Source organism: Actinia tenebrosa, unplaced genomic scaffold, assembly GCF_029948245.1.
Source record: "Actinia tenebrosa isolate PJP-AT-01 unplaced genomic scaffold, QUT_ActTen_1.0 PGA_scaffold12__29_contigs__length_12842862, whole genome shotgun sequence".
Taxonomy (NCBI): Eukaryota; Metazoa; Cnidaria; class Anthozoa; order Actiniaria; family Actiniidae; genus Actinia; species Actinia tenebrosa.
In genome coordinates this window covers 8022979-8049643 of record NW_028292572.1, presented here as the reverse complement: position 1 = coordinate 8049643, position 26665 = coordinate 8022979, and the positions used below count along the sequence as shown (strand labels likewise).

Genomic DNA, 26665 nt, shown 5'->3' with positions numbered 1-26665 from the left:
AATTCTCGGACAAAAAATAGCTAGCTACAACATACTGCGAAAAAAAACGTCGAAAGATCATTTGCATTAAAGAGTCCCTTCCTAAAGTTTCAAAGTGCGGTAAATGCGACATCTTGCTGAGTATAAAATGCGCATTCAAGTAAAGGTGTTAAAAGTTGCGATTAGAGATGCCGCCGTACAGCGTCAATGGAGAAACAACAGTGCTTGTTTATTTTGTAATTTGGGAACCAGAAAAGGCGGGACTTTAGTGTGCGCTTGTGACTGTAAAGATATTTGCGCTTTGCGCACACTCCGGATAGTAAACATGAGAACACGTTTTGAGAACTACATGTAAAATTTTAATCTTCTTTCGGTTGATGAAGCATGAGGTTATTTTCCGCAATTACTTACAGTTTAATAAAACACATTGATAACTGGCATTCTTAGTGATTAATGATGCCCTCTTTTTCAAAATCCCACAAGATCCGCCTCTTAATATGTTTATTAATATGCGCTTGTGGTTTCGGTAGGTTTGAAGGTAGAAGATTCACAGGACGCGGAAATAAAGGCATCGATATGTCGTAAAGGATATCGCCGCAAAAGAACAGCCTTTACACAGGAGCAACTCACTCGACTTGAGGAAGAATTCGCAGTCAATAAGTATCCAGGAATTGGATAACTTGGCACATGAGCTGAATGTGAGCGAGGGACGAATACAGGTAAACAAACTAATCAGCACACAGCCAACTGAATTGACAAACACAAACTCAGACCGCGACTTAGACTATCAACTAGTTGTCTGGGTCGTCATGGTAATTATGAAATATTTCGACCAACACGGTGCTCTCACCAGTTGCTCTTATTACCGTTATATGTCGAGGATAAAATCTAATGATTTTTGAACTTTTCAGGTTTGGTTTCAGAATCGAAGGTCAAAATGGCGCAGGCGCCAGAACAACGTAAAACCACAAATCCCCAACCAAGTCTCCGCAGAACCCAAGAACACTTTCCTAGGCAACCCAACTTGGCCTTGCACTTCCTTATATGTAAAGGAACCCCTACCCAAACCTGTGCCATCTCATTGGTTACTACCAAATGACGTCATCACGTCATGTGAGGAAACCACTTGTGCTTCTTCGGCTTCGGATGTTCCTGCGGATATTCGAAGCCTGCTAAAAATAAGACGCGAAGGTCATTCACAACAATTGGTCGCTTGCGTTTCTTCTATCATGTCAAAGGCAGATGAGATTTCGTTTGATAATAACGAAAGTACTGCGCATGCTCACAATTATACTGATTCGTCTCTAGTGTCCTACGGTCAAATGTATTTTGGTGCGCGAAGATCCCTGGATGAGATTCTGGCAGCCAAAGGACTATCAGTTTTGGAAAACTGCATTTAGGGCTACCACAGCCGGACAGAGGGCAGAAAAAGATAGCATTCTCACTGCTTTCGTTAAATTGTTATTGTTAACCATGTTTTAAAGAAAACGGTTTACGGATTCAGTACTCTGTACGGTATACTACAACATTAAAATGGCTTCTCCATTTCTTCAGTAATATATCCGGTCCAATCGCAACGCTTCCGGCTACGGCTACGGCTACGCAAGATACGGTACAGTTATACAGTTATACAGTTGTAGTAGGGTCTACGAATTTGCCGTTTCGTTTCCCCCTCATGCACGCGAAAACCGTTGTATTTTCTAGTAGAATTGGATAAAGAGGACGAAAACAATGAGCTGTAGTTAAATATTAATTGACAGCGAGGATACTGCAGACAATAGAAAGCAAGTTTTCATTACTTCCATTCGAGTTTTTTCATTTGAGGTTTTGTGGTTTGTAAATTTGAAATTTTTTTCGGGCAAGTTACTGCCTAGTAATTTTTCCCTGCTATGCACAACATGAAAGAAACTCAAAAATAAAAACCTTATAAAAAATATATATCGGCATCGTGTCAGCGCGTACTCTATATTTAGAATTTTAGCGGGAATATAGTTCACCCCTGTTGCCAGGTAACCAGTATATTGTAAGGTGTCAATGAAAACAAAATGGCGACAAACAAGAAGATTGTGAGCTTTATATAACTTGTCAACATTTCTCCCATTTATTGACGTATACATCCAATTATTTGATTAAATTAAAAACTGGAATAGTTAAAATAAAGAACGAAGGTAAAAGGACGTTTTTTTAGGTAAGTGTAGTTTATTTTTGAAGCATTTGTTTGGGAAATGTTTTCCGCTTTTTGTTTGATTTGGTCGTCTTTATGAGATAAGAGGCTCAAAACCCTAAGATTAAAACAGTAGTATCTTAAGTTCTTATACTTAATTATGTCGTATTTTGATTCACCTGTAAGAGAACAACTTAACATTCTCTGTGAGCATTTTTTTTTAGACGAAAAACCATTCTATTTGTAAGAAAAACTGAAGCCATTGTGCAGGAAAGCTTTGAATAAAAGCCTCAGAATAAAAATATAGCGAACTTCAACCGAGTGTTGTGTAAACATTTGACGTGCTTGAGGGTTAATTCATGTTTAATTATATATTTTATTTGCTTACAGGAAATTAAGGTTGACTGAGAACTCCAAGTTCATTGTAGAATTTTTGCCCTTTTCGTACAAATCCAAACCATGGCTTCTTTTGCATTCTCTAATGGCTTATCAATTCACTCTCAAGCGATATCGTCTTCTCCTCTCCTCCAAGGCGGAGATTCATTAAACCTCACGGTGAATATCTCCTACAGCTCACAGGAAAATTTTACATCGAACTCGACAGCTTGCAGAAGACTTCCAGGAAAACAACTAGACGTCCAGGGAATTATTATACTACCTCTATTTTTAAAATTATTATCATCAATAAACAGATCTAAAGAAATAACCTCAGATCTTTCAAACTGTTCATTTATTCCAACATTGGATATTTCAATGATAAATTATGCGAACGCTTCAAATTCATTTTTCAACATTTCTTCATCTAATGTCAGCTGGACTTTGCAGTTATTTTTTTCCATTAATGTAACCTCAGACATCCCTCCTGATTCATGGATTAATATTACGACTAAGTTACTGATTGCTGGTGAATATACAAATTTGACGCTTGCAAGGTTCAAGTCCATTCCAATAAGTGATTTCTTTGTTACGTCGAACGGAACATCACTACCAGAGACGCCCCTTAATGAACTAACACTAGATGAAACTGTTAATTATGGAATTACCATGATTATTCCAAGTATAACTACAGAGCTAATATTAACGATGGTGCTGCCTACATTGGGAGGCCAAACACCAATGAAGTGGTCGCATACTATTGTTACAAGTATTGCCCCTGGATTAACAACTGAAAGGTTGAACGTTGGATCTGCTGGTCAACTTTATGTCGGCGAAGCTTATAGAAGTAGTTTTCCATTTATTACAAATGTCGCAAAACTTAATTTTGGGAAGACTTCTAATATTAAATCATATCAAAATAACAGTGTCAGCATTGGCATTGATGTTGAAGCAAAAGTACTGCAGAGTGAACGGTTTATACCAGGAAATGATGGTAACATTACCTTTGAGCTTGCTTACCAGACACTTAATGGAATGCGTCATATTGGGCCAATTTATAATTCGCTAAATCTCAGTCAACCTCCCCTGTCGTGTGTGTTAGAAGTGGTTGGTGGTCCACCGCATTACCAAGGCAATGATTTAGTAAAATATAATTTCAGGATTGAAAACCCACAGTTTTCCACTGAATCAGCTGAAAATATTACTGTTGCTTTTACTGTACAAGAGGATGTGGTTATTCAAGATTTTTCAGCAAATATTTGCAGTGAATTTCACTGCAGTCCTTTACGTCTGAGCAATTTCAACTCATCAGTTAAAAATTCTGCAATCAGTAGGTAAGCTGATCTTAGGAGTTGTTCTTTTATTATTGAGGGGGGGGGGGGTGCATAATTTGCTTGTTAATGCATACCAGAAATCTGTCCCTCCCTGTCCATTATAATATAAAGAATGGCCTCTCCCTTTTTTCCAATCTATTTATCAAAAAAATGTTATTCAACTCAGATATTTTGTTGTGCCCCCCTCTTTTGTTTATCTATTTTAGGACACGGCTTTCTTACAGATCAAATTGTAATTTAGCAAGGAGAATATCCTGATTTTTTAATGACCCCCCCCCCCTTAAATCCCACCACACCCTTACCCACTTCCTATGATTATTCATATTAATATATTATTGAAAAAAGACACATTTTTATTAATGATTTTTTTTGTAAAGCAAGTGCACTGAGGCTTGATTGAGAAGTAATCATTTATTTATTATTATTCTATTCTTTATTTTTCATCAGCACACTCATTGTGTATTATTTTTCAGACTAAATGTAAGCTCGTCAATCCATGGTAATCTGACATTATTGCTGCGGCCATCAGTTATTGTCGGTAGTAATGTACAATCTGATTTGACACTGTCATATACACGCCCATCTTGGATCAGCCCTGCTCTAAAAACCATGACCATTTATATACCCATTCGCCAAGTGCATTTCTCTGGCCCATACAACATCAACAGCTCAGTATTGAGTCCTAACGACAACCAAGTTATCATCCCAGGAGAAGATGTTACATATCAGTTGAAGATGATGATGCCAGTGTCGAGGAGTTCTAAGCTTGTTATTGTATTCAGAGGTGAAGGCACTGAATCTATAGGTGGACACATTATTGGTGTTGGAGTAAATATCCAGTCAGATAGTAATCAACCTTTGCCAGGAATGGGTAAGTGGCACACATTAAAACCTCTATATTTTTTGAACCCTAAAAAAACCTCTAAAGGCCGGTTTAGACGGTATGATTTTCGCCTACAACTATCGTATACAACATGCTCGTGCCATCCTACAACTCGAGTCGTAGCGTGTAAATCAAGCCTACAACTCACCTACAACAGACATGAGCGTGTTGTATACAATAGTAGTAGGCAAAAATTGTACCGTCTAAACCAGCCTCGAGCTAATCAAAGTCAGGGCATGGCTAACTCACAGACCTAACCCTGAAACACCTCTAAGCTGATCTTAGTCAGAGCACTGCTAATGCTAGTTCAACCTCTAGGTTTATTTATGTCAGAACTTGGCTATCTCACAGATCAAATAGTAATTTAGCACTGGGAGAATATCCTGAGAGCTCAGAAAAAACTTTTGAATCAAGGGAAAGACCTAATGAACTTTGCTCACACATGAACTGAGTTTGGGAATCGAATCAGAATCCCTCTAATATTATAAGTTGAGACATAGGTGCATTGGCCACCCCGATTACAGGATATAGATATTTTGTGATATTTTAAGTGCCATCAGAAGGTTTACTACCAACTGAGCTTTTCTTCTCCAAATTTCATATTGAACTGCTCGAGAAGCTAGCCAGACTAAGTTGCAAAGCCTGCTGCCCTCTGCATATATCTATTGGCATGGAACACACATCTCTTGACTTTTTTACCATGCTCTACAAATTATTGTTTCCTTCGAGTAAAAACTCCTCAGAAGATAAAATAGGTTGACTAATAGGGCTACTCTTCTAGATGGGCTAATCTAAAACTTACTAAAAAGGATATCCATCCCTTTTTTCAGCTTTAAATATCACCCAATCTAGTGAAGGATTGCCCATTAATGTCACAAGTCCAATTGCAATGGGTGTTTTTCATGGTTTGTCTAATAATGGTAGCTCTAGTCTTCCTGGTAGTGCAGAAATATCCTTCCAAACCACTGTCCGTGCTTTCGATGCATTAAAACTTGATGGAAAAGAGTTTGTTTCCTTGATGGCTGAAGCATATGTCAATAGTGAGCCTATGCCACAGAGATTCACCTTTAAGTTAAAGGTAAGATTTATTTTGTTCTTGGGGGAAGGAGAGGTGGATGAAGTGAGGGTGAGAGGGAGAGTGAGAGGTAGAATGAAATGGAGGGAGGGTAAAAGGGAGTGTAAGAGGGAGGGTGAGTAGGGATGAAGGGTGAGACAGATGGAGGGTGAGAGAGAGGAAGGAAGGACAGAGAGAGATGGAGGGTGAGAGAGAGGAAGGAGTGTAGGGTCAGAGGGTTGGAGGAATAGAGGGAGGATGAGAGTGAGAGAAGGTTGAAGTGGAGTTCCGACTCCATGCAGCATCTGGAATCCATGTCTTGTTGTTAGTATCAGATTCTCTTTGACAGTTTCATAACTGGTATACCTAGACCCCCAATAAGGACCCATATTAATAGGGTAGCTGTATTAAGTGAGTTTATTTGAGGGTAAATACATATTGCTGGTATAGAAAGTATTAAGCATAACAATGGTGTGTGTGTCCATTATACGTGAGTGTCTGAGGTCTGACGGTTGTCAGTATTAGGCTTTTATTAGGCTTTTATTAAAAATATAGAATTACTAACTTTCAGATCATCAAGCCTGAGCTACAAGTGCATTCTTCTATCACGCCAACCAATCAAGTGAAGCCACAACAAGTCCTCTCTTTCTCTGTCACCCTTTCACACACCCAAGCCTCCACATCTCATGCTTATGGAGTATTGCTTGAGATAGCAGTACCTCACCAGTATCTTACCCTTAATGTTGGGTCTATCCAGCCCCAGGGAGCAGCTATACGGGTTGTTAATGGCCACCAAGCACCTAGTCGATCTAGCAGGTACCACAAATCTTGTACATTAAGATCATGACACTAAAAGCAAGCTTGGGCTCCCTTTGGATTATTGTGAGGTCATGTAAACAAAGCTGATTGGTCTGTACAATGTAGAACTGAACAAATACTACTGATAAATTTGATAGAACATAATAATTATTTTATATGACGCACTTCACCATCAGCGACCAGCGACCAATGGTGACTCCAGAACCATTTCAGGGAGGTGGCTGTTACCTAGAAAGGCATCATGTAGCATCCTTTTTAGGTTTTACCTATATCATTTATCCTTATCAACTCCAAAGCAGGGTGGTTAGTGACCCAAACCATCCCAACTGAAAGCAGTAGTCACCCATTGAAACTGCCATTGACAAATCTCTCATGGTCATGGCATGGGTTTCTTTATGTACCATTTGTAATGTTTTTCCGTGTTTGTTCTGTAGGTACAACGACTCTCTCACCAAGGTTCTAGTGTATCAAGTTGACACATTTCCTCTACCCACCCCTCCCTCCAAGAACTTCACCATGACATACGCAGCATCAACTGTCAGTAATCTTCCTTCTAGTATATTCATCCAATCACCAATGTTCCTGAGCTATACTATATTACCCAACAAGGTTGTTCCACACAATGGAGGGCTGTACAATACAAGCTTTTATGGGGTAAATATTACAAAGATATGATGTAAATACTCATTATTAATTTATCAATAGGCTGATATACATTAAATGGAATTTGGGCATTCATCGACCTTATTGATGACGTCATTTTTTGACCGCTTAGTTGTTGACGTCATTTAATGTGTTCATGTCCAGTGATGTCATTCAAAAAGAGACGTCATTTCTCGCCGTCATTTGATGCCTTCAGGTCCAATGATGTCATTCAAAATGAGGTCATTTCTCACTGCAATAAGCAACTTCATTATGACATCATCTGTGACTATATTGTTGACTTGACATCATTTGTGATCTTCATGTCCAGTGATGTCATTCAAAATGACATCATTTCTCACTGCAATAAGCGACCTCATTATGTCATCATCTGTGACCGCTATATTGTTAACGTGAAGTCATTTGATGTCTCCATGTAAATTGGTTTCATTCAAAAAGGGACGTCATTTATCATACAATAACCGACCTCATTAATGACATCATTTCAGACACTTCGTTGTATTTGTTCTGCATGACTTATGACATTCCTTCTCTGCTTGATTTAGGCCAAGTTTTACACCTTTCGTCCCCCGCCATACGTACAAGCGATCTACACATCATCACCAAGGGTTCTGGATGCTGGAGACAAAGTTGCATTTGATCTCACAGTCAAGCACAATGGCAATGCTAGTGACACTCCCCCAGCCTATAACCTCCAAATGACTCTGAAATTCCCTTCACTGGACAACACAAACGTATCTGTAAACTGCAACAAAGGGTCTCCCTCCCTTAACCTATTGACTAGCTCAGGTTTATTAGTCATTGGTGATTTGCTTTATGGCCAGTCCTTCTATTGTAACATCACAGGGAGGGTCGTTGCGCAAGTGAGTCCCAATCAAGACATCAGCCCTGTAATCCAATACACATACTACCCTACCACTACACCAAGACTTGCTCAGTCTATCCACTATCACACCTTGATCAGAGCGCACACTCTTATTGCCGCCATAAATACGACTGTCACAGCCAGTCCAAATGCGCAAAGGCTATTGGCAGGAGAAGATTTGGACTTCAGTCTTCGATTACTGATTCCTGAATGCGTGACGCAGTTAGCACTTACAGTTACCATGCCAACGCTGTCACTTGTGGGAACTGGCTTCGAGCGGCAAAGACGAAGTATTTTAATCCATGACAAAACGAAACAAATAAGGTTTGTTGACATGGTAGTTTAATATGTCTATCAGTATTTTAATCATAAGCGTGCGCTTTATTGGTTTATCCCAGGGGAACCACATACAGCTCCGTACGTACGGTTTCACAGACTGGTAATTTTATAGACCCCTTGCAGCATGCCGGAATGCAGCGTTTGGAAGACATAACGATGGGTTTGCAATTCTCAGGAGATTTTGTTTGTTTTGTCCTCCAAGTTGAGCAGCTTTGACGTCACATGCAAGGGTTCTATAGCTAATCAACAGCCTTACCTCAATGGAATAGACCATCTTTAGCATGGGCGTAAAGTTTTCTTTTTTCAGATCACATGTCATTCTCTTGAGAATAAGATTGTTTGAGTTGTATCCATATTCATGTATCTTCTCACACACAATCGTTAAACAAAGAAATGATACACAAAGGAATGGCAAGTGGTCTTAAATGGGAAAGCATTCTACAATACAAACAACTTCAACAATACACAAGGGCGGATCCAGGGTTTTTTTGAAGGGGGGTCTCAGGGGTAAATTTTGTAGGCAAAGGAATCCCAGTCGCATTTTTACCACAAGAAGCCCATTTGACCTCAGGAATGACAGGGGGGTCGCGACCCCCCCGACCCTCCCCCTGGATCCGCCCTTGATACAAACAACTTTAAAATTCAACGGACCATCACTGGAACACATGAATATTCTACTCAAAAACGAGGCTAACCCTAAGCAACAGAAAAATCAAAACTGGAGTACTACTTTTGAATACGATACACCAAAAACTGTATCATTTATTGAGTATCTTGTCTTTCTCTTACAGTGGCCGCGTTCGTCGAAGTGTAAACGCAGTTGACGTTGTTCGACCATTACTAAACGAAAGCTCAACATCTACTGACGTCAACAGCAATCTAACCATGACCAGCCCTTCCCCTAACATCACCCGACCCAACACCACTACCCTAAAGATTGATTTTGGCTCTGTGCAAAAAGCCCCAACCCCACTCCAGTCGTTTGAGGGAATAACCATATACCTGAAGTTCAGGAGTGCTTACCTACCTTTGGTGCTTAGTGGGCGTGACTTTGTGTTGACTGCTCTACTTAACTACACTGGAGGAGAGTTGAATTTGCCCGTTCCCTTCACGATCATTGGTCCGTTGGTGAAGCCTTTGCTTGTTATTACTAAATCAGTACAGGTAAGAACGTTGGGAGCCCTGTGATATTTTTATCTAACACTTTAATTGAAATTGGGTTCCCTGTGGTAAGAGCTTAAGGGGCCATTTTGTATCGGGGAGGAGGGAAGGGCGACGGGATTCTCTTGGTAACCCATATTAAAAACCTGACACCCCCGCTTTCTGTTGTTGCATAAACATGGCCCCTTCCTTGTTTTCAATACTTGTTATTTTAAAATTGCTGTTAAACTCGATTTCCGTTTGTATGGTTCCCCCTCTTGACCCCGATTCTTGTATTGACCCCCGGAGAACCCAACACTTTGTCGAAATGGACAAATAAGGTGCTGGAATACCGAAGCTAGACCAGAATGCAATACGGTCAGCACTATCTCAGGAAGGTGACTGCGACGAACCCAGTGATATTCTTCATTTACATTGGACAAGAGTCACACAAGTTCGATTAAGTTTCACAGTTATTAATAGTTCATTGTCACGCAAGTTAGTATCATACATTATCTTCATCACTCAGTTATATACATATACAACTAATTGAAGGGTAATTAGTAAACACCACTAGTTATGGTCTTCATTCCTTGGCTTATCAGGGTAGTAAGTTATGGAATTCTCTTCCAAACAACATGAGATTGTTGCACGAATTAAGTAAATTTAAATCGGAAATTTCCAAAGTCAAATTTGATATTGACTGTTGTACCTTTTGTAGAGGATAATTCTATTTTAATTTATTTTACATATATACATATATTTATTTCATTGTTTACATCCATATTTTTATATTAGCATCATGTAATTTTAATTTTTAGTTTAGGTTATTTATAACTTGGAGATATTAGCATGTACTTGCTATCTTGTAATTCAAGTATAAATAAAGTTATTGTATTGTATTGTATTGTAATTGAAAAAACGTAGCCGGGTTCGAGGGCCTGTCATATCGAAGCTGAGACTGAAAAGGAGTTTGGGTACTCCGAAATGTGCATTTTATTTGCATATAGACATGTAAAAATGCACAGTAGAGCAAAGTCGGTCGACCTAGATTAACAACATGCCAAAGCCATGATGCATAAAATGTGCACGGGAAGGGAAAACTGCAATACGCATGAAATTAGCATAATTGTTTGTCTTCCATGCTCCCCTTCGGCCTTAGCTTTGATGATATAACCTATTTTGAACTCGATTAGGTGTATACACCGATTACCCGATCAATTAGGTGTATACACTTATTTCAATAAATAGTCACCAAAAACCTAGAAAGCTGAGATTACTGAGCATCATGGGAAACTTTTCATATCAAAAAAGCATATATATACAAAGCTTTTTTAATACAAACTGCAGCTCGATGATGCTCAAAAGAAGTGAGACTGTAACCGGTAAAAAATTCGCAAGTCCATGAACAGTTATCAAGCGGTTGAACGTGAAAAATGAATCTACCCATAATCCTTGTCGGCCTCAGCTTTATAGCTTTTCAGTTGACTAACTTTATTGAAATAAGTGTATATATTGATTTTTTCAGGTGAACGACAGTGAGCGTGACTCACCATTGCTATTCTACAACGTGACAGTCACGCATAGCCAGTATTCCCAGTTTGACGCTCACGACCTCGTTATTCAAGATAACACCAAAAACATGAACATACAACGGTCCTCTGTGCTTCCTATAAACAACGTATTTGTGTCCTACCCTGATGTCCACACTTACAACATCAGGCTTGTCATTTCTAAACTTGCAGGTATAATGAGAACACGAATTCCTCTTAGTACTGTATGTGGTACGTCTAGAGCTTTCCTTTCCCCCACAGAAGCAAGGGTGGCTTAGTTGGTTCGCTCCAGCAAAAAAAAAAATTATAGAAAAAATCTGTTTAAATAAAGGTTCACAGTCACTCACATCTTTGTAGCTTAAAGTTTAGGTACTCAACATACCCCTTCCATGGAGGGAGAGGGAGAGGGAGGGGGGGGGCACGCCTTCAATCCGATTTAGCGCACAACAGTGAAGTGGCTCAACATGACTTTTCTCTTCTTCTTTATTTGTAGTGGGGGAAAGTGTGAGTCTTTCGTACAAAGCAAGTTTCTTGATCAAGGAAAAGGTACGAAAAACAGCTACTATTAATTCGACTAACTTAAAGAGTACGAATACACAAGGAAATGACAAGATATTTCATTAAAATCCTTTAAAAAAGAAATGGCGTTTCATTCTTCAACACAGCTGTTATTGAATGGCTTGTGTTTCCTCGCCTTTTGATTTAAATATGTTGCGCATGCACAATAATGTGACTCTTAAATGGCTTCCGTATTCATGTGTTGTGATTGGCCAGCGAGCACTTCCATTCTTTTGATTGGTTTAGAGTGTACATCATTAGACAGCACAATGTAGCCGACTCAAACAAAATCTCTTTCATTTACCTATCTTTATTATATCCCTCTTTAAAACAACAGCGTCAAATATCTTTGTTTTTTTTAGGACGAAAAACAGACAAATTTGCCTGCCACTGTGACATGGAAGAGTATACAGGTATCGTATCTCAAGAGCGCATGGTTGTGCGCATATTCTTAATCCATCAAGTCATCCCTCTTTCTGATCGTCGTATTATAACATTGTCTCCCAACAGATCAACAGTCCTATCTATTCTGTGAGCAGTAACCTGACGGCTTGTGTTAGCAGATTTGATACAAATCGATGGAAGGTAGGCGCACAATAAGATATGCTTGCTTTACTGTCTTGAGAAATGCAATCATCAATAGACACCTAGATAAGATTATCATTCACCAATGCAGGCCAACTGGGAGGACTTCACACTTGATCTCAGAGCGCACTTTCAGTTTTCATTCTGACAAAATGCCTGCCAATTGATCGAGCATGCGCAATAAAAATGACAGAGCTCAGGACTTGGCAATCTCATACCCAGAGCCTGTGAGCATTTTTTTCTTTATTAGTCCAAGACAGTGCACGCTACCCATTTTTTGAAACTTCCAAGCCATTTTTAAAAAATTCTTTAGTAAGCGCAACAATGATTGTCAACTCTTGCGACTTTTGAATAAGATGCTTACAGGAACTTTATAATTCTTAGATGCGTTTAAAGTCCATAAAAAAGTTTAAGAAGTTGTATATCGAACCGAAGACCTTTACACTGGAAAATGTTGAGCAACAAGAAATCGTTTTCTGATTGGCTAATTCGCTTATGCTGAACTAGTCACAAGACTTATGTTATGTTGCCACGTGCAACGGTACAAGCATTCATAATCATACAGATCGTAAAACTAGTACTTTTGTGAGGTTTTACGGTTTTTACATGAGTTTTAAACAGTGTAACGGATTTTTTTAGCTGTTCTTGTGACAGAACATCAACATGAACATTGGATAATGTAAGTGTTTTAATTGTTTTCATCCTTTAGACTAAAGAAGTAACCGGTTTCTTTGCTCTTGGTGTCTTGCTTGGCTTACTGCTTGGTATCATTTTGGCTATTATTATCATCGTCCTGATCATCAAGTGTTGTGACAAAGGAAAAATTGCTTCTTGTTACTCGGTAAGTACTGTATTCTCTGGACAGCTATCCTTACTCCTTTGGAGCAACTGCATCATGCACTGGGGCTTAACATTGATAGGTGCATAATGCCCTGCAAATCATGATGGCAGTAGTTTGAACTCTTTGTAGAACGAGCCATACGACAATAGAAGTCATGGTTATTGAATATATGCAACTTCATCATATTCTAAAATGATATGCAGTTGTTGGAACTCTTTGTAGAACGAGCCATACGACAATAGAAGTCATGGTTATTGAATATAAGCAACTGCATCATACTCTCAAATGATGATAGGCAGTAGTTTGACCTCTTTGTAGAACGAGCCATACATCAATAGAAGTCATGGTTATTGAATATATGCAACTTCATCATATTCTAAAATGATATGCAGTTGTTGGAACTCTTTGTAGAACGAGCCATACGACAATAGAAGTCATGGTTATTGAATATATGCAACTTCATCATATTCTCAAATGATATGCAGTTGTTGGAACTCTTTGTAGAACGAGCCATACATCAATAGAAGTTATTATCATTAAATATCAGTGTGCATATGATTTGTGGGGTACTCTGTAGCTAACCCCCCCTCCCTCTCCCTCTCTCTCACTCTCACTCTCTCTCTTAAAGTTTTTGTTTTTTGTTAGTAGAAACACTCGTGATTTTCTTCCTTTTTTCCCACTTTTCCCTTTCTTGATCTCCTCTACTTCTTCTCTGTTCGCTGAAAACTTTATTTACTTCTTTATGACAGGGTTTTACTTATAAAGACAGCATTACCATATTCCATGTTGCATGGTTTTTCATTCTCTTTGCCCCACCAATCCCTCTTCATTTCTTCTAATTCTTCCACCTTATAATTCTCATTTATTTGTTGTTATATCCTGTCAGCGTTTTACTAATAAGGACAGCATGACCGTACTCACGGGTGGTGCAAAGTATGTCTTAAGTGGAGAGGACGACCCCCCTGATAAGAAACTTGTGGCCAGGCACAACGAACCTAGGTATGAATAAACCAGATCCTACAATGATATATTCTTGAGATACAACACTTGTGGATTAGCTTGCTGCCACCTTCATGTAGGGAGTTAACGGAGGCACACGCCTTAAAATCGTCAAAATATTTTTTATGAAAGTAATACAAAGCGGGTGTATATGTCTCTGTACTGTGATATAAACACTCTGGGCTGCTAATATAATACAATTAAGAGGGTCCTGAAGGGGGGGTCCTGAAGGGGGGAGTCCTTATCCCATTTCCCAGCCCCCATTTTGACCAAATACCATACTCCCAGCCTGTGTTTTGCAAAAATCCATTCCCATCTTTTGATTGTTTTTTTTTTTATTTGTTTGTTTTTTTGTTTTTTGTTTTTTGTTCTTGTTTTTTTGTTTTTTTTTTGTTTTTTGTTTTGTTTGTGTATCCCTTTCCTGCCAGTGCATAACATTCCATTTTCCCAGCCAAAAAGGCGAATCCCAGCTGCTATTTTTACCCCTCAATTAAAAAGGTGTTGCCTGATGTCTGTACTTGTCATTTGTCGACCAGCATCGTCAAGACAGACGAGAGTATCGTTCCCATTCTGAGTCTAGACAAGTCCTCACAAACAGACAAAGAGCTTGACAGGTAAGCTTGCTTGGAATTGAAAAGGAAAAAACAAATTAAATTGGTCAAGTAAGACTCAATTTTTTTTGTTAAAGAAAGGCTTTAATTTTTCTATCATTTCCATTTTGCAATCTCCTCCACGGTCCCTGAAAGCCACCATTTTGTTGCCACGAATAGCACCCCCCCTTCCCCCATGCCTACGTCTCCAAATAGATGCTTATCTATACATTACCCATTAACCATTATTTATACAGCCTTGATTTGCAAGCCACTGCTGACCTAGAGGTAGAAATAGAAATCCAGCGACACAACATGTTTGTTGATGCGCTGTCACTGCTAGTAAAAAAACTGCGCGTCAAGAGACACATATCATCCAGCCAAGAGAAGAAGGTGCGTAGGACAAATTGAATAAAATATGCGAATATATATTGAATTAGCACCTCTTTTCACCGCCCTGCAGTCAATCTTTGCCAAGAATTTTAGGGATCTCTTCTTGTGAAAGCAGCGCTTCGCTTTAGTCTTTATTGTTCTGTAATCGTTGTTGCAGGCGTTGTTGTTTTTATTATTGCAGGCGTTTTTTTTGTTGTTGTTGCAGCTACTGCTGCTATTTTGTTGCTGTTAATTTTTTTCAGTTGTCGCTGCTGCCGATGTTAGTTCAGATGTTGTTGAGGTTATTATTGTTGTTGTAGTTGGCGTTGGTACTGTTGTCCTTATTGTTTATTTTTCCCGCCAAAAGACGATGGAAAAACCTTTGCCACCTTTGAAAAACAAACCTTGCTTCAGTTGTTGTTGCTGTTAATGCTGTTGTGGTTGCTACTGGTGTTTCGTTACTGCTCTCGTTCAATTGTTGTTGCAGTTCGACAGTTGTTGCTGTTGCTGTTGTTGTTGCTGCTGCTGTTGCGGTTTGACAGTTGTTGCTGTTGCTGCTGTTGTTGCTGCTGTTGTTGCGGTTTGACAGTTGTTGCTGTTGCTGCTGTTGTTGCTGCTGTTGCGGTTCGACAGTTGTTGTTGCTGCTGTTGTTGCTGCTGTTGTTGCTGCTGTTGTTGTTGTTGCTGCTGTTGTTGTTGCTGCTGCTGTTGTTGTTGCTGCTGTTGTTGCTGCTGTTGTTGCTGCTGTTGTTGCTGCTGCTGTTGCGGTTCGACAGTTGTTGTTGTTGCTGCTGTTGTTGCTGCTGTTGTTGCTGCTGTTGTTGCTGCTGTTGTTGCTGCTGTTGTTGCTGCTGTTGTTGCGGTTCGACAGTTGTTGCTGCAGCTGCTGTTATAATTGTTGCTACTGATGATGTTGCTATTGTTGCTGTTTCTGTTGTTGTTTATTCTCTGTTATCAAGAGAGTATGGAGTAACTTACTTCATACTCTCTTGATGTTATTTATCTTATTTTTATAGTTTTTGTCAAGTCTGAAGGCAGAATTAGGAAGCTTGGCTTACAAGATATCTGCAGAATTTAAACGAAAATCCGCAGAGATAACAAAAAGAATAAGAAACGAAACAAAGGTTTGTTTTACTCCACTTATCTCTTTCCCTTCCCTTCCCTCCTCTCTTTCCTCTCCTTTTCGTTTATCCCTGTCGTTTATTCTATTTTTCTTTCCAACTTTCCTACTATAGATAAAAATCAAAGTACAAGCCAAACGCCAAGCAAATGAAAGACACGAAACAGAAAACAAGATCAAGGGTCTTGTCAGCGCGGTAAGATCGATAACTACTCGGCTCAAAGTAACATCAAACACCATCTGGGCCCGGTTATACGAAGGGTTGATAGTGATATCCAATGGATAAATCCTTACCCAGTAGATAAATCGAAGTTGTTATCTAATAAATTTATCCACTGGATAAGAATTATTCGTCGGACAGTGCTATCCACTCTTCGTACAATCGGGCCCTCATTGTATTTACATCATGTTGACAATCGTGGTTTCCTTTCTTGTCCAGCGCGAACGCAACGAAATCATGGAACTGCTACGAAAAAGACATGCCAAGGAAGAAGAAGAACTGAGAAAAAAGGCTAAGCTTGATCTGGATGTGGAGTTGGAGAAACTTAGAAAGGCAAGACCATTGATTGAACACTTCCTAGGTTTTCCTTCCCTCCCTTTTCAGCCTTTTGCTTGAATCCTTTAAGTATTACTCCATGATTGGTGAATTATACCCCATTCTATTCCCCCTCCCCTTCCTGGAGCTGGTGGTAGTGGGGCAGGGTTTTAATTGAATAAATTGCCACCGTAGGTTAAAGTGTTTTACTCTTGGGCCCCTTGGAAGGGGGAGGGAGCTAAAGAAGGGGGAGGGTAACCTACGTCAAACGCTCCCTCTCCCGGAAGTAAATGAACATTTTTTTTTCCATTAGGAAATATCTGTAGGTAAAAGGTTTGCTACGAAGGAATGTCAAAGCAAGTTTTTACAGGATCTGATTAAAGAAGCACGCTTCAATGAGGAACACGCTAATGATATTGTTAGAGAACATATGTCCAATATGGCTGCTGTGGAGAGGGTCATGGCAGAAGAGAGGTCGAGGAGGCTGGTTGCTTTAGAGATGAGACTTGCAGAAAGACAAGCATTAGCACTTCAGAAGGTAACTGGCGAATCTACTGACTACCAGCCGACCGACCGACTAACTGACCGACTGACAGATTGAACAACCCACCCATCGACTGACTGACTGACTGGCTGGCTGGCTGGCTGGCTGAATGAATGACTAACCCCATCACTCTAAATTTCTCTACAGCATGAAGATGAACGTCACAACCAGGTCATATTAAAGGCTGTTGGCGATCACCAAGATGAAAGCCTGGAGAATTTAGTCAGGTAAAGCTTTATTATGTTTACCTGTTTTAATGTATGCATGCCAATCCTCTATTTTTCTTGATCACTCTCCATCATTGCGCCAACTGACCAACCGATTAACTGACGTTTCATTTAATTGACCCCCATCACTCTGAGCATGTTGTGCAGACGGATTAGCCTGATTTTCACAACAGCATAAAGATAAACGTCGCAAACATGGCCAACGCATAGTAACCCCTGGTGGATGAGAGTGAAGGGCAAGTCACTCTTTACCCCTCTCCCCCCTCGCACATGGAAATTTGTAGACCAAATTAGACATTTCATACTAGCAATCTAATGTGCGGTTAGACAGCGATGGGCAAGGGGAAAAGAGTAATACTCGCTTCATATCATACTTGTGTTTTAAGATCTTCCAAGCTGAGCGATGCAGATGCAGCAGCTTATCGTGAACAGTACAGAAAAGAGATGGAAGCCCTAGACAAGAAACTGCAGAAAGAAAGACAAAAACAGGCAAAACACCTCCATACCAAGCTGACTGCATTGAAACAGAAGAGAATGCAGGATAAGGTGGATACTTGGATATTCATTATTTTTGAGGGGAGGGGAGGGAGAGAGATATGAGTGTAATCTCTTGCATGTGACGTAAAAGGAGCTCAATTTGGAATTCTCAATCTCCTGAGAATTGGAAACCTATTGGTTTGTCCTCAAAAATGAGCTGCATTCCAACGTGCTGCAAGGGGTTCATAAATCGTGGAGAGAACTGAGAAATATAGGGAATGAAGGAGTGAATCGAAACCGAAGGGCCAGTTGAGTACGAAGCAGGGCCCGGTTGTACGAAGCCTGGATAGCGCTTTCCAACAGATAAATCTTATCAAGAGAATATGAAGTACTTAATATTCTCTTGATCTTATCCAGTGGATAAATTTATTGGCAAACAGCATCGACTTATCCACTGGATAAGGATTTATCCGCCGGATAGCGCTATCCAGGCTTCGTACAACTGGACCCAGGAGGATGTGAAGAGCAACGTTATAATACAAAGAAAGGTTTCGGTGACAGCCATGTTTTGGTGCAAAACCATAGAATGTTTTTCCTTTGGGAAATAAAATATCATTGTCATGCAAAAAGTTAGATTCATTGTTCCTGTCCTCCTATATTTCCTTTTCTGAGATCAATAAACTTCATGATGCATTGTGTTCTAGCTTGGTTACAAACAGCATCCTTGTAAGGCAATGTGAACAAAAGATATTTGTATCCAAACTATACCGCAATGTACCATGTTTATTAAATTCAAAAAAAGGTCGTTGGCAGCCACGTGGAGGGAGCGGGGAACAATCAAACAATGATCTCAGGAAAGGTTAATGAAACCTCTTGATTAATTTATCCTTCCAGGTTCAAAAACATCAAGAACAACTGCGCAAACTGAAAGAAGAAGAGGACGACAAGTTTGAACAAGTTGAAATCGGTAAAGCTCGGCAATACTTGAAATGAAGGTAGTACTGTACTCAATCTGTTCACTTATTGTTTAAACTACTTTCATAGATTGTATCTCCACACTTGAAGAGAGACGACAACTGACTCTGCGGCAGAGAAAAGAGCTTGAGGAGCTTGAAAAGACAGCTGATAAAGAGGCAAGGAAGCACCAACATTGTTCATTGGACTTTTAGTTTAGTTCTGTTTTTCCTGTTGCTCCTACTGTTGTAGTTACTGCTGGTGGGGTTTTCATAAAACTTCCTTTGAATTTGTCTTGCTTTTTTAGATGTTGTTGCTGTTGCTGCTGCTACCGTTGTTGGCGTTGTCGTTGCCACTGTTGCTGCTGTTGTTGCCGTTGTTGTCGCTGCCACTGCGCGTTGTTGTTGTCGTTGCCACTGTTGCTGCTGTTGTTGTCGCTGCCACTGCGCGTTGTTGTTGTCGTTGCCACTGTTGCTGCTGTTGTTGCCGTTGTTGTCGCTGCCATTGCGCGTTGTTGTTGTCGTTGCCACTGTTGCTGCTGTTGTTGTCGCTGCCACTGCGCGTTGTTGTTGTCGTTGACACTGTTGCTGCTGTTGTTTTTGTTGTCGCTGCTATTATCATTGTTGCTGCTGCTGCTGTTCTTGATTATTTATATACTTCTTCCTCAGGCGGCCTTGGAGTTACAAAAGCTCTATGACAGACAATCTAAAGAAGCTCAAGACCACGCCGAGATGACCGTTCGAAAGATCTGTAAAGACATGGCATCTAAAGGTTAGTTCTACTCTAACTACTCAGCAGTAATCTTGTCTGCAAATTATTTCAGACTCTTCGGGGGTCTTACTATAGGCAGACTAAAAAACCTAACTAGACTAACCCCTCTTTGGAGGTTTGGGGCTGGGTAAAGGGAAATAGAGAGTCTTCTTTTCACCTTCTTCCAGACATTGATGCCCACCCAGAAAACACCACCGCGCAGAGTATTCACTGATAGGACGGATATAGGACGCTTATAGGGAATTGCATAGGAAAACAAACATGGTGTTGCGCCTCGTAGGGGATAATTGTTCTTTTGCGTAGCACCTGCCTTATGGCAAATTATCTTAAATAAAATAAAATAAATGAAAAAGGCGCGCGTGAAAAAAAAACATGTTTTTGCTAGATTAGCCTCTAAACCAACAGAGGGTTTTTTCTCTTCGTATCAACACTTCTATTTAAATTGTGCTTCTTTTAGTCTGTTGGTTAAATAAATAAATAAAGTTTAAATTAAGACTCATTAATCGTCATTTGATTGCTGGTTTAAGGTCTTGAAGAATCTGAATCTATTGTCAATAAACACATCTCTGAGTTAGCACAGCAACAGGAGATCAAAGAAGAACAAAGACGGCAACATGCTCAACTTCTTGAAGTAAGGAAACAAAGATGAGGCAATTTATCGTACGATACATACATACATCTCTTATGATCTATGTTATTTATGTTTTCTTCTTCTTGTGAATATTGGATGCATATTTTAAAAGTAGTTCCATAAGGAAAAAAGCTAAAAAAAACCCGAAAGAAATTAAAAGAGATAAGAACAAATCGAAAATTAATGTAATGAAACCAAACGTAAAGAAATAGGGTGAAACGAAAAAGAAAAGAAGAGAAAAAAGAAGAAAACAAGGAATAGAAAGAAAAAACAAAAGAGGTGGAAATAAGGAAATTAAAAAAGAAAATAGTAAAAATTGCTTAAAAAAGGAAGGTTTCCTCCCTCTCATAGACCACTTCCTGGATACCCGGGTCAACTGGACAAAGAAGATGACTTTGGTCTCATCTTCAGTAACTTTATGGGTTCTTGTTATTTGGAAACGATTCTCCAAAGCACTGGATACCCCAGTCAACTGGGAAAAGGAGATTTGGTTGGTTTAATTTGAGTAACTATATTGGCTCTTGTTATTTGGAAACGATTCTCCAAAGCACTGGATACCCCAGTCAACTGGGAAAAGGAGATTTGGTTGGTTTAATTTGAGTAACTATATTGGCTCTTGTTATTTAGAAACGACTCTCCAAGCTGCGTAAAGCACTTGAGAAAAAAGCGCAGGAAGACATGGAAGAACAAGAAGATGTCCGTGAAAAGGAGCAACAGATCGTAAAGTTAGTATAAGCAAAGCACTTGAGAAAGAAGCACGAACCTTCGTAGGCGAGCGGGAAGTGTTAAAGGAGACGTTTTTTTAATGCCTTCATATTTTCGAAATCGTGAACTGAATCATAAGTACTTTGTTTTTGTTTCCCTAAACCCAAAGACATGCATTTGATGGATTGTTTCTCGCCATTACTATCTTGTTACTAGCGGGAACAATCAATTCAGAACGAATATTTAAAACCGCTTCAGTGATTTTTACCCATATTCCTTTCAGTCCAGTCGCGTAGGCTTGAGCCGGTCGACGACAACGTTTTTTGACTTGACTGTATGCTGAATTATTAATAGGATGATGGATCCACCATAAACTATTATCAATTTAAATACAAACAGTGACCTGATCGTCAGTCAAGTTGTCATGTCTGAAGAGGAACGAGATAAGATCATCGCGGAACACGAGAAGAACATGGCTGAGCAGGAGAGCAGCTTGACTTTAAATAAGCTGAGACAAAGACAGAAACTGGAGGAAAAACTGGCTGAAAAAAGAAAACGAAAAATGGAGGAATTGGAAAGAAAGCAACAGGAAGAGGAACAGGTATAAGAGAGATGTGAAAAAATGAATGAATGAGTGAATGGGAGGTAAGGAAGGGGATGCATCAATCAAAAACTGGGAATTATGAAAACAATGAATGATTGTATATTCATCAAGGTATATTATAATTGCTATACGTCCCTTCAATCTAATTTAAGGCCATACTGATTCATAAACTTCATCCGATCCAATTCATGTCCATTCTTATTCTACTACCACATTCAATGCAGATCATTGTCAGGGGTATAGGAAGAGGGTGGGGTGTGGTCTGCTTGTAGCCCACCCCCTAACTTTCCATGCTTTTCTTATAAAATAACTGAACATTAAAAACATTGTATTGCAGTTCAAGGATTACGGGGACAAGATAATAAACGAAGGTGAAGATATCGAATTACTAAAGAAGCACGAACAGCAAAGGGTTGAGCTCTTGAAGGAAGATGACCAGGCACTCGAGGAAGAAATGGATCAAGTACGAGAAGAAATGATGAATGAAAGAGCAAAGAGACTAGAAGAACACCAAGAAAACTTAAGCGCGACGATCGCAAAGTTACAAATAGAAAAGGCAAAACGGGTGAGTAAGGAATCTTGAGACTATCGTGATAGCTATCATTTCTAACTACTACCAGCACCTACTATGATCATCAGCATCATCATCACTATCATCATCATCACCATCATTATCCGCATCATCATTATCAGCATTATTTATAAGCATCGTCATCATCATCATTCATCATTGTCGTCACCATTATCATTAGCATCATCAAGAACATCACCATCACCACCACCACCACTAACATCACCACCTTCATAACCATCATCATCATCACCACCAGCATCATCGTCACAAACATCATCATTCCATTACTGATCATTAGCAACAGCATCATCGTCAGCGTCATCATTATCATCATTATCAGTACTGAAAATCAGCAGCATTATCATCGTTGTCATCATCATCAGCATCAATACCATCATCTTCATTATCATCAGTATTACCAACATGATCAGCATCGATTTATTATCATCATTATCACAATCATCATTGTTTTTCTCTAATGTTACATTTTTTTGCGAGTTTAGGTCTCTCGAATGGCCATCCAACAACAAATGTTGAATCAACTCCAGACCAACCTCGTAGACGAACTTGAGTCCCAAGGAGCTTTAAAAGACCCTGAAACTCATGAAATTGTAGAGAAATACAAAAAAGATGCCAAGAAAGTGGAAGACAACCTAAGAAACCAAAGGAAGAAACAAGAAGAGGTGATTAGAACAGAATGGTTGGTTGGTATGTCGATAGATAGATAGATAGATCGGGTGGTTGGTTGTTTAGTTGATAGTTCAGTCGATAGTTTAGTCCAGAACTGGACCCCACTTTTTTCACAAGCTGATTAAATTACATCTCAAAAATAAAGGAAATACCGCGCTCACGCGCAAAGAAAACAGAACTGGACCCATTTTTATCGTTACAATTCATACCAGTCTATTTCGCTCTTTGGCTCCTTTCCGCCACGCGCGCGCCGATAAAAGTGGGTTCAGTTCTAGATTATTGTTAGTAAGGCACGTCAGTTTGGTAGGTTGGTTAGTCGGCGAATGGGTTGGTGGTAGTTCGATAGATCAGTCGATTGGTAGGTCGGTTGGGAGGTGGGTGATAGTTTGGTAGGTCGGTGGATTAGCTGGTTGGTATCAATGCGGGCGGTTGGTTAAGAAATTGGAATTTTTAAATTTAATTTTTTCTCTCATCGTTTTCTCATTCTTTTCATTACTCAGGATCTTAGGGCGCGTCTGCACGAGAAGATGAAACAAAGGGAGCAAACAATGCTACTAGAGAATCAGGTAAAGTACCACCTGCACCCCAGTGACGTCACAACAGTTGTCACTTGTCGTGGGATCCCTGTGTGTAGGACAACTCAAGTGACTTTTAAACAACACTTGTGTCGGGAACCCTGTCGATAGAGCATTGACATTCCTCTAACGGATTATTTTCCTTGTAGAATAAGTACTCGAGGTATTTGGAGGATGGATCCAACAAAACTGCACTGCGCTTCCGAAAGGCGGCAATGAAAGCAAAACAGGAAAAAGAGATGGAGAACTTGCGAAAGATGATGGAAAAACAAATCGAGCAATCATTAAGTGAACTCAAATTGAACCAAGAGCTTCAACTTATGAAGAAGACAGAGGAGAAGGTATGAACTGCATGTGTCGTAAACTGGGCTCCCTGTGGTGTGTAAATCTCATTTCGGCTTCATCCACAGAATGTCAAGTTCATCGCGGCCCTTGTGGATAAGGGACAACTGAAAGAAGAAGAACTGGAATCAGTGTTGAAATTTCTCTTTCCTAACAAGTAAGTCAATGACAATTTTCTCTATAGTAACTTAGAGAACCTCGTTATATATCCTCCTCAGCTCCTTCTTTACTCATCTAATTATCCGCCCCTGACCTCTACCTAACCCGCCCCTATTTCTCTCATAAGCGGAAAACTCAGTTTTTCAGCTGACATTTGTGTGCAACGGAGACTGCAACTCGACTCCATGTAACATTTGTAACATACTATCCCGTTCTTGTACCCAGACCCCTCTCGATTTTCCCCTGAGAATGGTCTGGGTACGAGAAATCATACTAACCTTGTATGCTTTCTTAACTCTCTTAAATTTTCATAAAAAGCGGAACTACTTTCTGCTCGTGCAACTGAAACTTGTTTCGCGTGGCTTTACGAGGAATTGCGCCCTCAATAAAGGTCATCATACAGCTATTGCCTCATTCAGCGCTATTACCCTTCTTTCGGTTTCTGTACTACTATTGTTGTTATTGATTCATCTACTATTACCTGATTTAGGCCGCCCGAGTACATTGATACATTATTAGAAAGAATTTACGGTACCAACCATCCAGGAACTAGCTCATCGTTCAACTCAGGGTAAGAGATAGTAAGGTGGACACCACTCTCATAAATCACTTTTTTTTATTTATTTAAGTGTCTTGTCGTTCTAGCGCTTTCGCACTAATTGGGGACACTTTTCACTCACACGCACTAGCACTACATTTAATATTCTATGCACACAACGCTCAACTCACATGTTGATTTTTATGGAGGGAGGAAACCGGAGAACCCGGAGAAAACCCTCGTAGCATAGGAGAGAACAACACATCAAACAAACTCAATTCACATGTGGCGACCGCAGGGCTCGAACCAGCGACCCGACCCGTTGGACTCACAGCGGTGAAAGACGACGCGTTAGCCGCGAACGCCACCCATGCTACCCATATAGTCTTCTCATACAGACACTGTAAGTTTGGTCCCGACCAAATTCATCTTTATCTAGAAAAACTCTGTGTATTGTGAGCATCTTTTTTCGGAGGACACCTCTATAATACATGCAGATAATATAAATTTGGTCCCAACCAAATTCACCTACATCTAGAAACACTATTATACTCTTGTATTGCGACTACCTCTGTAGGACACCCCTCATTTATAAAGCTTTTCTGAGACAAGCATCTTTTGTTGATCATGCCTCTGTTGTTGTTTGTTCCGAAGCTAGACCCGGATGCATCCTGTTTACTGGCCTATAGTTTGGTGTCGACCAAATTCATCTACATAAAAACACTCTATATATAAGGCAGACATCTATTTCTTACAGATATACCCTTATCTTCCAGACACCATAGTTCCACCATAGTTCCACGATCTTAAGGAGGTTCCACCATGCATTTATAGTAAATATTTCAAATTGAATTATTTTCTAGCGAGATGAGTCAACTAGAGGTACGCGTTCGTCGTTCTAGTGTAAAGCCAAGTCAAATATTTCAAAGGTAAAAAACCGAAATCTTATTCTTAATATATTAACATTTAGAATACACTCATATTTATACCCATAGTTATATGCTTGTAATAAAAGTACTCGAAATATCCAAGAATGTTAAGAAAATATGTAAACTGACTAGTCTTCAGGGCATATAATAGTAGTCTTGTGTACTAACCGACGTCATATCCCGCTTAAAAGCAGTAAAAAGAAGAAAAAGAACTCTAAACTCAAAGAAGAAGAGGAATATGAAAGTATTTTACCACCCGTCGTACGAAGCAGAGAAAGAAGGCCCATTTCACTAGAGGGCGATCAAAGCAGCACATTAGATAGTCCTAAGAGGCTCAAATCTTTACCGATGATAAGCTCTATCTCTCAACAAGCTACGTCTCCTGGCAACGAAGAAGACCAGAGACTGCTGGACGAAATGTTTGGGGACGCATCTGAGGTAGAATTTAGAAAACCAAGTAGAGGAAATGGAAGTCGACGAAGTGATAGGTAAACATTTTAGTGTGTTAACGTTTATAGCATAAGTAATTTATATACTTAGCACAGGTATAATCATTCACAGTACCAGGTCGTCATGTTTTGTTACATTCCACCAACATGGCGGCCATGACGTAATTGTATTTATGTGCATAGCTTTAGTAACATATACTTAGCACAGGTATAAGCATTCAGAGTAACAGGCCGCTATGTTTTGTTACATTCCTCCAACATGGCGGCTATGACGTCACATGCACGCCATATTTATAAGGCTTTTCCATATACGAATTTGCGACCAAATTATTGATATTTAAATGAGCAATAGTTTTTACATAATGTTTATGAATTTATTTGTGTGGGACAAGAAAAAAATGAGGCAATGGGAAGTACAAAAAAAACAAATTTAGGAAAAAAGGGGAATCATTTCAATTGCAATTTTAAAATTTTCGAAGGAAAATAAGGTTGAATTTTTTTTCCTGGTTGAATTTTTTTTACATAATATCTTTGCGGTTTAATATTTAAACATGAAAAATATCTTATTTAAACAAACTAATATTTATAATATAAGCAAATTGATTTATCCATAGTAAAATTCAATTGCTATTTATTAGATATTGCGTTCCAAGTATCTATAAACAAGTAATGTAGTGTAAGCTGTACATACTGGTAGTTAATAATTTTGTATTTATTCCAAATAAAGA

The 26665-nt window shown here is 39.5% G+C and overlaps 1 protein-coding gene across 2 annotated transcripts; it reads left to right on the top strand.

Moving 5' to 3' along the window:
- The first annotated feature begins 1934 nt into the window (after nt 1–1934).
- On the top strand, nt 1935–26665 carry LOC116297218 (uncharacterized). Of its 2 annotated transcripts, none has more exons than XM_089027871.1 (36): nt 1935–2167; nt 2534–3852; nt 4326–4723; nt 5566–5813; nt 6361–6605; nt 7043–7262; nt 7817–8460; nt 9267–9639; nt 11144–11360; nt 11662–11714; nt 12089–12139; nt 12237–12311; nt 13021–13152; nt 14039–14151; nt 14688–14765; nt 14999–15134; nt 16130–16237; nt 16349–16429; nt 16673–16786; nt 17082–17306; nt 17460–17539; nt 17926–18085; nt 18911–18983; nt 19061–19149; nt 19639–19741; nt 20269–20372; nt 21000–21097; nt 21477–21678; nt 22019–22246; nt 22759–22938; nt 23446–23511; nt 23670–23861; nt 23931–24019; nt 24512–24592; nt 25423–25488; nt 25683–26665. In XM_089027871.1, exons 2-36 carry the CDS (start codon nt 2603–2605, stop codon nt 25978–25980), a joined length of 6870 nt encoding a protein of 2289 aa, XP_088883997.1. In that variant the 5' UTR covers nt 1935–2167; nt 2534–2602; the 3' UTR covers nt 25981–26665. The 2 variants fall into 2 exon arrangements, with proteins under 2 accessions (XP_088883997.1, XP_031561262.1); XM_031705402.2 differs by having other exon boundaries at nt 25680–26665.